A 16,012-nucleotide genomic window follows, 5' to 3' on the forward strand; every position below is an offset into this window, starting at 1 on the left:
AAACTGAAAAAAAACTGTTCTCGAAAGGACAAAACAATTCAATTGAAAATGTTACAGAGTACATACTTAAAATAATAATTATTTAATTCCTTAAACAGGAACAATACCATGCATACAACCTTAAGGATGTATTCTTGCACACAAAATTGACAAGCAAGGTATTGAAGTTTGCCATAAGTCTACTTACATGACACTGACTGAGAGAAAAATATTTTCATACATTTCTACAAACTTTGAGCAAAATCTTAGCATGGAGTTGCTAAGCAACTGGCTACAGGAGCAAACAAACCAGACTGGGTGTAGGATCTAACCAATTATTTGCTACATTGAAGTCCAAATCCAAATAAAAAGATTACAAGTTGTCAACTAAGGTCAACCTCAGATTTTATTATGGGATGCATCACATTATAGAAAGGATTTGAGAAAAATTTGCAACAAGAAATAGTCACAAAAATATTTTTTATTTAATAACTAATTCCTAGAGTTGAACCATTGTCCTTGCCATCACTGCATTTGGTATAAAAACAAATTACTTGTATTATGTCGGAATCCACGGCTATCTTGATTTTCAAACATTCAACTAAATCTTTTGCAAAATGCAACACATCACTTCTCCACTCTGAGCCATACATAAATAACACACATGCATACACGGTTAGATACACAGTACACGCATGTGACAAACATGGAAACACAAACATTTCTTAATAGGGCGTGGGACCACGTGAGTTCCAAAACATTTCCAAAACAGAATACATTCCAATTAATTTTCAGTTCAGTTAAGATCAGGCGCTGAGAAAGCCATGGGAAACCATGATCCAACACCAAGCCGAGCAGTCTTTGTCACTAAAGCTTCTGCCAAACATGCCAAGACAACCTTTTAAAGATTTAAACATTCTCCTTTAGCTGAAATAAGAGGCAGATGCACCTGCTTAGAATGTTTACCCTAAGCATGATGTGACGTTAATTCCATAAAACTGCTTTTAGAAAAATATCTAATTTACTTAAATGCTGACTTTCATGTCGTATACCTGAATGTATTTACTCTACTGTGTCCTTGTCCAGACAAATTCCTTTTTGAAGTAGGAAAAATATATATTTAGAATCCCGATAGCATGAGTGATGAGTGAATGATGAACAAGTTGTGAGTTATCCTATGGATGAGTCCCAAATGAATGGGTCCAGCCATCCCGGTGGTGTGCTATAATGCCTTGGCCGTGTTGTCATCTGTTGTCATCTCGTACTCCTTGTGGACGTCCAACGATCCGTATAGAGACTCCAAAATGGCTAGTATCCGACTCTGAATGGAGTTGACCTGTTCAGTTGGACAGTATTCATCCAGACTAGATCTGCCACACAAACACAATGTAAAAGTTAGCAGTCAAATTCTCCAATAACACAAACGTGTAATGAAATTCAACACTACTCTTGTTTGCTCCTTGGGGTTTAAGCTCCTCGGGTGTTTCTGTAAAAGGACTTTGTGACAACTGCTGTTGTAAAAAAGAGCTTTATAAATACATTTGATTGATTGATTAATTGAGTCATTAAAAGGTAATGTCAACCTGTTTGTTACATGGACTGCACTTTGAAACAAAAAACAGCTACTTTGTGAAACATGTATTTCCAAATTGGCCTTATTTTAAGACTACATACACATTTCTAAGGAGCACAACAACATGGATCTGTGTCAGTACAAAGCATGCCTAAACAAGTTAGGACTGTTTATCAGGTAGTTGTCATCATTGTTGACATATGCTTTATGTCTGAATGAATTACTCTATACCTAATGCATTCTTGTCTTGCTCTTTTTATCAGGCATACTGCAAATTCAAAGTCAGCTATAGAAACAAGAAAACAGGCAAGCCTAGTTCAGTCGGGCCGCAATAGAAAGTGTTGATCGTGGGCTGCCCTGTCAAGATTTGAACACGGGTCACCCACGTGAAAGGCGTTGTCGTTAACCACTACAGAGCTGTACATTTCCCGGGTATCAGTATAGCCTCTTGACATTATATAATTCTGTCACGCAATTACATCACGCATTAAGATTGAATATTTCGTTAGAGACCATTAACCATTGTGTTAAACTAACTAATGTCAAAATAACAGTAAACAGTTTCATTTTAGGCTACCAATAACACACACACATATACACTCACCTAAAGGATTATTAGGAACATCATACTAATACTGTGTTTGACCCCCTTTCGCCTTCAGAACTGCCTTAATTCTACGAGGCATTGATTCAACAAGGTGCTGAAAGCATTCTTTAGAAATGTTGGCCCATATTGATAGGATAGCATCTTGCAGTTGATGGAGATTTGTGGGATGCACATCCAGGGCACGAAGCTCCCGTTCCACCACATCCCAAAGATGCTCCATTGGGTTGAGATCTGGTGACTGTTGGGGCCATTTCAGTACAGTGAACTCATTGTCATGTTCAAGAAACCAATTTGAAATTATTCGAGCTTTGTGACATGGTGCATTATCCTGCTGGAAGTAGCCATCAGAGGATGGGTACATGGTGGTCATAAAGGGATGGACATGGCCAGAAACAATGCTCAGGTAAGCCATGGCATTTAAACGATGCCCAATTGGCACTAAGGGGCCTAAAGTGTGCCAAGAAAACATCCCCCACACCATTACACCACCACCACCAGCCTTCACAGTGGTAACAAGGCATGATGGATCCATGTTCTCATTCGGTTTACGCCAAATTCTGACTCTACTATCTGAATGTCTCAACAGAAACCAGGCAACATTCTTCCAGTCTTCAACTGTCCAATTTTGGTGAGCTCGTGCAAATTGTAGCCTCTTTTCTTATTTGTAGTTCTGCTGTTCTGCTGTTGTAGCCCATCCGCCTCAAGGTTGTGCGTGTTGTGGCTTCACAAATGCTTTGCTGCATACCTCGGTTGTAACGAGTGGTTATTTCAGTCAAAGTTGCTCTATCTGATCTCTAGCATCAACAAGGCATTTTCGCCCACAGGACTGCCGCATACTGGATGTTTTTCCCTTTTCACACCATTCTTTGTAAACCCTAGAAATGGTTGTGCTTGAAAATCCCAGTAACTGAGCATATTGTGAAATACTCAGACCACACCCCTAAATGCATTGAAGCCACTGCCATGTGACTGGTTGATTAGATAATTGCATTAATGAGAAATTGAACAGGTGTTCCTAATAATCCTTTAGGTGAGTGTATATAACAGCATAATGTGCTGACTGTTACGGGAGGTGGGGGCCGGAACTGTTGTTCCGTAGTCAATTCTCTAACCACTACGCTATTTAACAAGGGGTAGTCAGTCAGTCAGTAAGAGACATTCGCTCTCATGTTACGCTATCTACATCATATACAACACTATTTCCAAAAAGGTTGGGACACTGCGTAAAATGTAAATAAAAACCGAATGCAACGATGGGCAAATCATTTAAACCCTATATTCAACAGAAAGTAGTACAAAGACATCATATCAAAATGCTGAAACTGAGACATTTTAATGTTTCTTGAAAAATATATGGTTGAATTTGATGCAAGCAACATGTTTCATAAAAGTTGGGACAGAGGCAACAAAAGACTGAAAATGTAGTGTAATGCTAAAAAACTAAAACTGATGGAATATCACACACCTAATTAGTTCAATTGGCAACAGGTCAGTAACATGATTGGGTATTAAAAGACCATTCCAGAGAGGATGGTTTGTCAGAAGTGCGGATGGGGAGGGGTTCACCACCCTGAAAGACTGTGCAGGCAAACAGTGCAAAATAGGAATAACGCTTCTCAGCGTAAAATTGCAATGACTTTGGGGACCTCATCATCTATGGTACATAATATCATTAAAAGATTAAGATATTCTGGAGAAATATCTGTATGCAAGAGACACAATTCTGTAGTGGAAATCACTGCATGGGCTCAGGAACACTTCCATAAACCAATGGCTGTGAACACAGTTTGTTGCTGAATCCACAAATGCAAGATAAAACTATCCCATGCAAAGGAGAAACCATACATGAACAACATCAAGAAATGCCAGTGTTTTCTCTGGGCCCGAACTCATTTAAGATGGACTGAGGACTCATTAAGATGCACACCAGTCACGCATTGAATACATTTGGTGCATTATGAAACAAAAAATACAACAAAGGAGACCCAAACTGTTGAGCAGCTGAAATAATATATCAAGCAAGAATGGGAATAGATTTCAAAACTTTCACAACTACAGCAATTGTTCCCTTCAGTTCCCAAGCGCTTACAGTGTATTGTTAAAAGAAGTGGTGATGCAACACAGTGGTAAACATCCCCGTTACAGCATTTTTGAAACATATTGCTGGCATCAAATTCAAAATGGGAATGTTTTATTCCCAAAAGTAAGATTTCTCTGTTTCAACATTTTGATATGTTGTCTTTGTATTATTTCCAATTAAATATAGGGATACATTTGCATATCATCGCATTCAGTTTTTATTTGCATTTTACACAGTGTCACAGTGTATAATATTATCTCAATGAGCCATGTCCAGGCTGAATCCTCCCATTTCATTTGGCATGTTGGCCTCTCATACCCCTTCAATTTGCTAAAAGATTGTCCAGTTACAAATTTGCAACTGTCCAAATTATTCAAATATTCAACCTTATCAAGTCATTAATAGATACGCAAACAATACTTTCATTCAGCAATCACATTCTGGTAATACTACATACAATGCATTCGGAAAATATCAGTCCCCTTTGTTACATTACAACCTTATCCTGGAATCTAATCTAAATTCATTTTTTTCTATGATTCTATAATTTCTTCAATGTTTTTCTTTCAAAGTTGAAAAGGAAGATTTTGAGTGAGGAACAGAAGGGTCAAAATTAAGAGACCACTGCAAATTGAATGCTTCTGTTGCTCACTCAAAACTTTCCTTATCAACTTTTTTGGAAAGGACAGAAAAAGGTGCAGTGGTCTCTTAATTTTTTTCTGGAGCTGTATTTTTACTATTGATTATTGAGGCAATATATTTGATTTGACTGTAATGTAAGGGCATGTTAATAAAAATGTCTCACTGACCAGATTACTATTCAAATGACAAAAATGTGACTTAAATGTGACTTAAAGGTAGTTGGACCACCGACTACACCAAATTAAAAAAAGGCTGTCAAAATAACTCTGGTTCCTAGAACATTTGATAATGCTCCTGAAAGGATTATAAACCTGACCTTTTAGAAATAATATTCCAATCTTTCTGCCGGACCGGGTGTAACATTGCTCAAATGTTGTTAGTAAACTGAGTATCAATCTTTAACGCTTACATTCTACTCCACATACTCAATGTCACGTGCCAAAGAGTCCTGCCTTTCTTCACCTAGGAACATTCTTACTTTAATGAGCATTGGCAGAACAGGGGATTTAACATGGACACGCCCAACGGGTCACAATCATCAGCTTCAGACAACATGTCAGGTAACGTTACGGAGGTACACACTGACATGTTGGAAGCACACACTTTGACAGACGACACGTCAGGTGGCGTTACTGAAGAACACACCTCTGAATGGGCCATCTATATAGTGGTAAAAATATATACTCATTTAAATGAATATTCTCAAACTTTTTCCCACAAATGAGCTTGTTCATTTGAATACCAGACAACAGTGAATTTGTTTTGGAACTAATGACTGATCGTATACAGCAGATTGTTATTCTATTACATTATAAAATGTTATTGTTCTATGAAATTGAATGAAATGATCCGGTCAGTCAATATAAGCAGAACCGAGGTGAAAATCAGTTTTATATTCGAGATTAAACAGACATCCAGATTCGTACATCCATTCAAGCACTCTTCCACATTTAGGGACCGTGGTAAAAGAGTAAACCAGGTATTTGCTAAAATATCAGCAGACGATTATAGTATTATTGATTACTCTCATCAACGTCAATCCACATGCTAAATACTATATCACATTTCATATGGTCAAAAAGGTCTTTATTGATTTATTAATGAACAATAAATCAATGGAAACATTTAATAATAAATATATTTTTCAATTATGGTCATAGAAACATCAGACCTCATGTATATTATTTAAAAAATAGCTGGCCTACTTGTTTAACCTTTGTTTTGGTGGAAAAGATATTTATAATTTTTTTAATAATCAATAAATCAAATTTAAATCTGTATCTTCAATATCTTAATAATAAATATATTTTTCAATTATGGTCATAGAAACATTCAACTTCATGCATATTATTTAAAAAATAGCTGTCCTAGTTGTTCAACCTTTCGGTTAAAAAAGTATTAATAATCAATAAAACCCATTTAAATCTATAATCGTCTGCTGACATTTCGGCAAGTACTTGGTTTACTCTCACCACGATCCCTATATATGGAAGGGAGTCTGGACAGAGGTACGAATGTGAATGTTTGTTGAATTTCGAATATAAAACTGATCTCACCTACTTCACCTAAAATCTTACAAAAGGCTCTCAAGGAAAAACAAAAAAAGTATCTGTACTCCAATGTTATATATCAGGATTGCCTGGTTCCTCCCCCAATTGGTACCAGAGGTGTGAAACGGTGTCAGAATAGCCTATAATTCCAACACTAGTCTGCAAGGGGATACAAATGTATTTATCAATGAGGTACCCAGTCTATTATAGTGTTGGGAACATTTTCTATTCATATGACTAAATGCAGACAAAGTGTTGACTGAGCTTTCCGATTTTTCTTCTTAACAACCTCCTCTTGCCATCAAGAATGTTATTTATAATCAGTATTATTTAACAGCAAAAACATATGATTATTGTCTAAGTGTTAAAAACCGCTCCCTCTGCTGTTTTCGGCCGGCATGTTTCAGCAATCTACATCTAGCATAATTAAGTTATCGGTAGACTGAATTGGCTTGTTCATACTTAAACCGTGTTGCCACATAATCGTTTCAACCCAATAATCATGTAAACCTGTGATTACGGAAATAAAAACTACGGGAAATCAGATAATTTCATTAGGGGTTCTTTGGTAGGAGAAACCCTATTGTTACTGTTATTATTATTATTCTCTGCGCCTAAAATTCTCAATAACTCAAAAAGTCCATGGTAAAAAATGCTATAAACTTGCATACTGTTAAAATAGTCCACGTGTAACAACCATACAGACCCCCGCCTCGATTCCTCCAACCAGGGGCGCTATAGTACACGATTCAATAAGCTAATTTCAAAATGTTGCCATTTCCAACCCGTTTGTCCTAGAGTGCTGTTTTTTTTTTTTTTTGGTACCTGCCTCATTTCTCATGAAGAGCAAAACAGCCTCAAGAACCCATAAAGTCCGCCATGATGGATTTTTCTGTACAAGGAAGATTTGTCCAAAACTACAAAAATCTTCTCTTGAACCATAAATCCAGTTGACTTCTCCTTTAGCATACATGTGTCTTATACATGCCTCCCATACATTTTTTCAGGAATAAGAGATAACTTGCAAAATGGCGGACAAAATGACTGACCACTGTACAATATATGTATGCACAATGTGCATGTGTGCAATTCTTTATTGGAACAACAACCTATGCACTTCATATTCTTTGTGCATCCAGATACCACACCCATGTAAGACCATGTGCATTATTGGTTGATATCTCAAAAGATGTCAAAATGGCAGCTGACAGAATTCTGTCCATTTTCAACACAAGCTAATGCTAATAAATGCCTTTAAAACTATTTTCTCCTGAACCGTATATCAGATATTCTTTTTTACCCATGCTAATTAGCGTAGTTAGCATTAATTAACAATTAAGCTGTATCTTTGAAACCGTTCGAGCTACAGACATGACACCTGTCGTTGGTAACACTTATGAACTTTAACTATGTCATGTATACTAATTTATGCTAATTACCCTCACTAACAATCTCTTGAACCTTAATAAATATAGACTACAAACCTTTTGATAGGTCAACACTATTTTGAACAATAAATATTTTTTAAACAGCTATTAGATTAGGTTCAACTTTGTCATTGAACAGTACAACAAAATACAGTTTGCGTCTAACTAGAACTGCAAATAAAAATTATTAAGTATATGTACAAGTGGAACGTATGGATGCGCAATTAATGCAAATGCAATTCTAAATGTGCTGTGGAAAATGTACAGATTTACATGAAATGTAAGTATAAATGAATGTAAGTTTAATGAAATGAATATAAGTATAATGTATAGTGGGATAAATAGTTGTGCGGGTGCAAGTGGCAATTCTCAATGGCATTCTGAATTTGCATTCGAGGCAAATTGATAGAGTAGGGTAGCTAGCAAGCACAACACATTTTCTTCAGGAAATGTACTGCTAGTTTCATATTGCCTTTTTATTTAGTTTTTTCACCAACATCATTTGCTTAATTATTTACATCCACTTACGTTACCATTTGGGGGTTACTCTGCAGATGCCCTGGTTATTCTTCCTGTTATAAAAAATGTTTGCCCTTAGTTTTTGAACTGACTTCTCAATTCCAATATGCTCCTTACACTATTCCCTGTTTGTTTTTTGAACTACTTCTAAATGGTGTGTAGTATATTTATATTCTTGTTGTTTTTATTTTGTTTCATCCATAGATTTTCAGTCTTTTTCATACAGTTTTTACTGTGTTCTACTTCCTGTTGTTTTTATTCTGTGTAGACGTGTCGTCTGCCAAAGTGTGTAGTTCCATAACGTTACTTGACATGTCGTCTGCCAAAGTGTGTAGTTCCATAACATCAATGACAATGCAAATATTAGAACCCCATGATGTTTTTCTCCAGACGTTAATATCAGATCGTAAACAGATCCACTGTAAATCCAGCTTCATATCGAAAGTTAAGCCTGCTGAAAAGTCTGTCTCTGGCAATGACACCTAAACCAGCTGGTAATCGCTTAAAAAAATACCTGCATAAGTCTGCATATATTATAGTTTTTACAGTCCTCTCTCCATAACGCAAGCAAATTGCTGTCAACAACTTAAGCACATTTTCTGTCCAATGTTCAGCACTACAACATGCCCATGTGTCTTTCAGTAAGTTAGATGGCTGTTTTTCAGTGAGGGTGAGGTTTTCAGCACCCACCTACCTGGACACAGTGACGAGGGTGGGCTGGGGCAGCGCCTGCAAGATGAGCTCCACAGCCAGGACCAATCTCTTAATCTCCTCCTCACTACTGACATGGTGGGGCAGCTCGGAGTAGTCACAGGTCAATCCTGCCTGGTGAACCTTCACCATCATCATCATCATAATTATTACAAAGGAGAGGAAGGGAGAGACATTCACTGGTCATACCTGGTGCACCTTCACCATCATCACTGCCACCCCTATTAGATGAAGAGGCACCAGGAAGGAAGACAATACTATGAGCCATTCCCATAATGAATTATAATTTTCCCCCTCATGGCGCCTTTCAGATTAAAAGGTTGGAAAGCGTTAGCTAGCAAAAAACCTATAATTAGAAACAGAACTTTATCATCATTAGTGCCACATGATGGTCGGCCTTGTTGCATTTTTCTTCCCTTAACTTGAAATAAATGTAATTAGCAAATTTAGACAAAGTCAGAAACACAAGGGGTGGTGACAACACCAGTGGAAGAATACATGTGTTTACCATTTCGTAGTCGGGGGACTCGTTACGATTCTGCAGGCTGGCCACTAATTTGACCAGAGATGTCATTCTGTAAAAAGAACAAAGAGATGTGAAGTTTTGCTTTTCACATCCACTACTGTACCACCCCTGTATCTCCTCATGTAAATGACAGCCTTATCTAATTTAGTCAGATAACTGAAAGGTGTGATTAACTTGGATTGCATCTAAAAGGTGTACAATATGTTAATAGGAGGTAAAGAGATAGTGAGCTATGAGGAATCCAACAACCCAACGTAAATCTTAGCCTAGGTTAATCTCTCCCCAGTTCACCTCACTAGCCAGTGCTGAAAGGTTGGTTCGGAGTGAAAAAAAAAAAGATTTGGCCTGGGAATTCAGCCTGGCAGCTGGCACAGTTTTAGCCAAGATTGGCAACAAAGTTACTGAAAGGCAGGTAGAGGTTGAAAGTACCCAGGGTTGGCAGCCCACCGCCTGACTGTCTCCTCGCTATCGTCCTCCACCAGGTCTGCAAACGCTGCCTCCAGATCCTCCAACTGGCGGATTCGTCTCTCCACACACTCCGTCAGTTCCTCCTGAAAATCAACACGTACCCAGTGGAAACACCACATGCAGGAGACACCTAAAAGCATACATGCAACTTTTGGAAAATTGTGTTTTATCTTACCTCATTTAGGTCTTCACCAGGTTTCCTGAAGCTGTATAGCTCCTGTAGAATAGTGTACTCCTCCTATGGTATTGAGGACACAGAGTAAAATATGAGATGCCAAGGAAATCCTTAAGCCAGAATATTATCCTACACTTTTGCAGACTCTAATTAAATATAATTTTCTCAAAATAAAAATGTTATATGTTGTTTGTTACCCCAGTAATAATATATTTTCCCAAAAGCGCATGTGCATATCAGCAGTCAAGGTTTCAAGCACTTCCATAAAGAGAAATAAATAAATATTAAATAAAATAAATTATAATAATTAAACCTGTCAGTAGCATATCCCTTTAATAAGAATCTGCAAAGGTGTTGGAAAATATTGGAAATATAATTTTGAGTTATCTGCTAAATAGTTTTTTTGTCTTTTTAGAAGGCTAAACCTCTGGATTCATAAAGATGCAGATAATTGCATTTACCTGGGTATACAACTCCTTGAAGGGATTCTTACAAGAGAAAAAATCGAGATCAATATCAAGTATATATGGATCAGTTGTTTTTATAACAGAGAGAAGGCTGTGCACAGCGTGGGATGTTGAGCCCTCATGATTGCCAGTTTTTGAACAAGGCTGTTTGCATGACTCCTTATCCTCTTTGCTGTTTCCATTGCTTCTGCTTTCTGCTGTTCTACTGCCACCTGGTGGCTGAACTCTGTCGGTACAGCTACCAGAGCTTCTATCAGGCTGGGACTCTGAAGCAGAGGAGGGTTTTGCCATATTCCCAGCTAACTTGCACTCTGTTCTGGGTCTTTTAGCAGGGCTCGTCCCCTCGCTCTCCCGGTCTTCCCTCTGGCAACACTCCAGAGGGTTCACTCGGACAACACTCAGTCCCAAAGGTTTAGGATTCTCCAGCTGATCCTGAGGAACATACAGGCCGTCACTTAAAAAGTAATCGTCCTTACTTGTAACTCTGAAACAAAACAAAAGGAATAATAAGAAACATCTTTGTGTCAAGCCATTTCTTCCTGCTTTTAGTGGAGGAGTGTTAAAGAAAACCAGCGTTGCCTAAGTCGGGTTATTGACCTGATAGTGGTTGTGGAGGAGTCTTTTCCCACAAAAAAGGTGTGCTCTCCTTCCTTGATCTGCTGCGCCCAGTAGGGATGGAGCCATGCCACATGAGACACGTGCCCAGCATAGACCATAGGCATGATCCAGTTCTCGATGCTCAGCTCACTGCAAACAAAAGAAAAATCAATGGTCAATGCTGGAGGGACTATGTCTCCCGGCTGGCCTGGGAACGCCTCTGTGTCCCCCCGGAAGAGCTAGAGGAAGTGTCTGGGGAGAGGGAAGTCTGGGCATCCCTGCTTAGACTGCTGCCCCCGCGACCTGGCCCCGGATAAGCGGAAGATGATGGCTGGATGGATGGTCAATGCTTGCTTTCGTGTACAGTGGGTCTCAGTGTTCACCCACCCCTTGGACTTTTTCACATGTTAATGTGTTACAACATGAAATCAAAATGTATTTAATTAGGGTATTTTGCACTGATGAACAGGAAGATGTCCGTAATGTCAAAGTGAAAAGTAAAACCTATAAAAAGCTAAATACAAAACAGAAAATTATTGATTGGATATATATTCATATATCAAATACCAAATATTGAAGGGGGTGAATACATATGCAATCAATAATTTTCAACAATTACATCCATGAATATATTTGGATAAGTCTCTAACAGCTTTGCACATCTGGACTCATCTTCGTCCATTCTTATTTCCAGAAATGCTCAAGCTGTGAAGTTAAATGGGGACCAGTGATGACCAGATATGTTCAACTTTTTCCACATCTTTTTCCACACTCTCAGTTGGATTGATGTCCAGGCTTTGACTGGTCCACTCCACAACACAACACGGACCTTTTAGTTTTTTAACTACTCCAGTGTGGCTCTGGCTGTATGCTTCGGGTCACTGACCTGTTGGAAGATAAATATTCTCTCATCTTTAGACTCACCTAAACAAGACAGACTTCAGGAGATTTATTCCAGAATTTCTGGATATCAGAATTTACTTTGCAGCATCCATTTTGCAAGCTTATCAGACTCTGACATGGAGGAGCATCCCCATAGCATGATGCTGCCACCACGATTCCCAGCACGGATAGTGTTGTCAGGATGTTGTGTGTTTTTAGGCTTGATCAATCGAATTTCACGGCAGCACCGGCAACCATTTATGTTTTAATCACATCCTTCATGGCTTTTAAATTTTAGTTTTTCTAAAATCTGCAAGGTAGACATCAGATTCAAGCTTTATTCATTGTTTTTATATCCTATTGATTAAATCGATTTTGATTTCATATAACAATAGAAGATGGTAACGTCCAAGGTGGTTTATATTTCTGAGAGTCACTGCATTTGCATACTGTTAATGGCAGATCCTTTTTTTTTTTTTTACCGTTATGGCCTATTCTCTCTGCAATTGCAAGATGTCCCATTTTTTTTATCATCAGGTTGTCTTGTTTCAACAGCTCCCAGCACATACTGGCAAGCCTTTCAGCTTATTTTCAAACTGCTCACTCAACCAGGAACTAGGCCAGAACCAACGCGCTCGGAAGAGAGCCCCTCCGGCTAATGACAATAATGGAGCTCACAGACTCCCAACAAGCCACAAGGAGCGGCAACGGCACAACATGACAAGGGACAGAACCATCCCTACACCCTCCACCATACCTGGACGGCATCATTGGCATGACACACATAGCATAGGAACCTGGTTTGCAACCATGCAGCTGCACTCCGAGTGAGTAACCTTTGCACAATGCAACACTTGGGGAGTCACAGGTCTTCTTTTGTTTAATACATTTTTGTCTTTACTATAGGATACCTGGTGAGGTAATTTTAGCTAACATAGACTGAAATAATATAACAAATATGGGATGATGACATGGCTGTTTATGTCCCTGACTGAACAATATTGTATAGATTAGTTCCCTCTAGTTATCAGTAACCCCACCTGAGCAATGCATCCTTGTCAAACACAGTGTCTGCAGGCATATTGACAGGAATGAGGAGGTCTGGGTGGGAATCCAGGTGGACCATCTTGATGTCATTCAGGGGCACATGCCTTGATGCTATAGCCCGATATATATGACTCACCACCTGAGGGACACAATGCAACATCAACGTTACATACAGCACAACAATCAATCAAGATGTCAATCAAGACGGAGCGCGTGTAAGTGTTACCCTTCTTGCTCAGGGTGCTTGAGAGCTACTGCGTGATCAGGATTTTGCTTCAGCCCAGCTTTAACCTACATTGACAATCCTGGTTGCTCAGAGGCAGAAAGGTCCGGAGACGACATAGTCAAAATAAAACAAGCATATCTCTGTAATGTAGCTAGCTAGCCAACTTGCCACGTTCCTGTAATGTTATCTCTTAGTGTTACCCATCGAATATGCTATTTTTATGGATACATGAGAGATTGGGGTAGACCAACACTGTAAAAGATGACAATGGAACCCTGCAACTAGATAGCGAGCTTGTGATTACTGTAAGCTAGCTAATACAAACTATCTTTCAGTAGCCGAGCAAAATGTTCTTACGTCACAGTGGTCTTCTACAATCCATACCGGCAAATTTGCATATACTCTTTTCGATGGTAGAGAATTCATTTTTCTGTCCGTTTATGTGTTTACCCAGCAGGTAGCTAGTAACTGACAACTATTACAATATGAGAGCTCATTCAGATTCACATGCAACATCTAGGTAAAAACAAACCCCAAAACACTACCGCCCCTCTCTCCCATAATGCAATATGTGTGACTTACTATTGGCTAGCATTTAATCTGTCTTGCCATTGGTGAGATTGAGTCTACGTCTCTTCCACACCGACTGAAATCAGTAGAATAGTTGGACTTGTCAATGAAAGTGTATTGGTCAAATAAATTCTAGATTATATTTCACACTTCATTAACAAAACGTTGGGAGCCAACGTGTCAGCCTAATAGTACTAATAGGATTATATCTGAAAGATTGTGATACTAAGGTTCATTCTGCCCTATCTAGTGTTGATCAGCACAGTCAACTTTTAGCAGGTGTCTTCAGTTTTTGATTTGCACTGACATGTTTTGGATATTCTTTACATTGATATTTGCTGGAGGTCCTCAGAATAATATTATCTGCATAGTTAGAGATCAGAGAGACAGAGGCCTTTTCTTGTCTGATGGAACCGTTTTTCTGCTTGCTTTGATGCAAAGCAAAATCTTTTATACATATTTTATGATCTGCCAGAATGACTCAGCTGATGTTTAGCTGTGTCTAAAGATGTCACTGCAAGCCTACTCCCACGTACTCTCTGATAAAGAATGCTGCAATTGCACAGATCTATTCTCCTTAGGCTTTGAAACAACTGTCTTTTTCCTAACTCTACTATGATCAGATTTCCATTATATAAATGTCTTACTTTAAAAGTGTGATGACATTTTATTTTACATAATGTCTGCATAGGTTACACCAAAATAATGGTTTGAAATATCCTTTAACATCTAAATACATTTCTAATAGCCAGCATTAACCTTTGGGATATCTGCAATTGGATCAACATTTTTATGAAATCAGAATCAGCTTTATTCGCCAGGTATGTGTACACATATGAGGAATTTGACTCTGGATTATACAGGCTCATGATGTATTTACTCATAAAAAACTTAAACAAAGGACACTCAACAAGAGTCACCGGCTGCAATATACAGTATACATAAATACACATAATAAACCAGAACAATAACATAGCAAGACTGATGAGACAATAGTGCAATGAGCAGGGTATAAAGGGTGATGGAAGTAAATATTTTTGTACAGGTATTATTATTTACATAATGACGGTGGATGTAATCTATATATATTTAGTGTAATGAAGCAGAGTGCAAATTATGCTGGAATGAATAAATAAGTCATTTTTGTGCAGGAGTACTGTACATGAGGTAGGTGGACATGATAAATACAGTATATATACTGCATGAACAGTACTGAATTAAGTAGAAGACAGGTGGATGTTAGGGTCAGAGTTACTGGGAAATGCAGTCTACTAAACCCCTGTTGATTAGAATATTTATGCGTCTCCATCATTTTAAGGTCACGTCTTTCATTTTTATTCAATGAGCATATCCCTTAATGTATTATATAAAACAAATCATTGTAAACACATACACATCTCATACACGGTGAGCTGGTTCTCCTTGTTTTGTACATTTTCTGTTTCTTTTTTCATACTTAATGGGGTCCCTTTTTAACCACTCGAAATGGGAAAATAAGTTTTTTTTTGAGAAATTAAACATATGCTCTTTATGACAGAATGTTTAAATTAGGTCAAATCAGAAGTTTTCTGTTGACCAAGTTACACTTATCAAAAGGCACTGAGTCTGTAGAACGACCTAGTTACTGTATGTTACTCATCCCCCCAGCTTTTACACTCTGCCTGTCAAAGAGGTGTCTGGCTCAGAGCTCACATCAGAAACCTCAAGTCTGAGTTTCAAAGCTCTGCCCTGAGTTTAAGGTGCTGCAGAGTAATCTTTTGTTGAATTATTCTTCATGTAAGATGCCTTCCACACCCTCTGTGTGAAACTTTTTAGAAAAGTCCACCAGAAAGGTGAGACAGGAATGTTAGAAAGAAACTTGAGTACAGTGTTATTCACACTGTAAGCTGTCCACGTGCTCCCTGCCTCCTCAGTTTGAGATTCCACTCAGTGCTCCTCAGGACATGCCGACCAATCTCATTTGGAA

General features: G+C 38.3%; 1 protein-coding gene across 2 annotated transcripts; it reads right to left on the reverse strand.

Annotated features, from left to right (window-relative positions):
* Positions 1 to 383: 383 nt before the first annotated feature.
* On the reverse strand, positions 384 to 14,019 carry c3h5orf22 (chromosome 3 C5orf22 homolog). 2 transcript variants are annotated; one of them, XM_010891377.3, is made up of 9 exons: positions 13,834 to 14,019; positions 13,244 to 13,389; positions 11,322 to 11,471; positions 10,719 to 11,208; positions 10,258 to 10,320; positions 10,044 to 10,165; positions 9,597 to 9,663; positions 9,072 to 9,211; positions 384 to 1,349 (listed from the first exon to the last, which is right to left on the reverse strand). In XM_010891377.3, the coding sequence occupies exons 1-9, from the start codon at positions 13,900 to 13,902 to the stop codon at positions 1,202 to 1,204; spliced, it is 1,395 nt and encodes a 464-aa protein (XP_010889679.1). In that variant the 5' UTR covers positions 13,903 to 14,019; the 3' UTR covers positions 384 to 1,201. The 2 variants fall into 2 exon arrangements, with proteins under 2 accessions (XP_010889679.1, XP_010889680.1); XM_010891378.4 differs by lacking the exon at positions 13,834 to 14,019 and adding an exon at positions 13,477 to 13,815.
* Between the last annotated feature and the right edge of the window lie 1,993 nt (positions 14,020 to 16,012).

Source organism: Esox lucius, chromosome 3, assembly GCF_011004845.1.
Source record: "Esox lucius isolate fEsoLuc1 chromosome 3, fEsoLuc1.pri, whole genome shotgun sequence".
NCBI classification, from domain to species: domain Eukaryota; kingdom Metazoa; phylum Chordata; class Actinopteri; order Esociformes; family Esocidae; genus Esox; species Esox lucius.

Coding starts and splice junctions, on each gene's coding strand:
- c3h5orf22 (XM_010891377.3), bottom strand. CDS start 13,902: ATGAATTCTCTACCATCGAAAAGAGTATATGCAAATTTGCCGGTATGG. Junction 11,209..11,321: donor TCCTCCACAACCACTATCAG/GTCAATAACCCG, acceptor GTTTTGTTTCAG/AGTTACAAGTAAGGACGATT. Junction 1,350..9,071: donor ACCCTCGTCACTGTGTCCAG/GTAGGTGGGTGC, acceptor TTTGTGTGGCAG/ATCTAGTCTGGATGAATACT.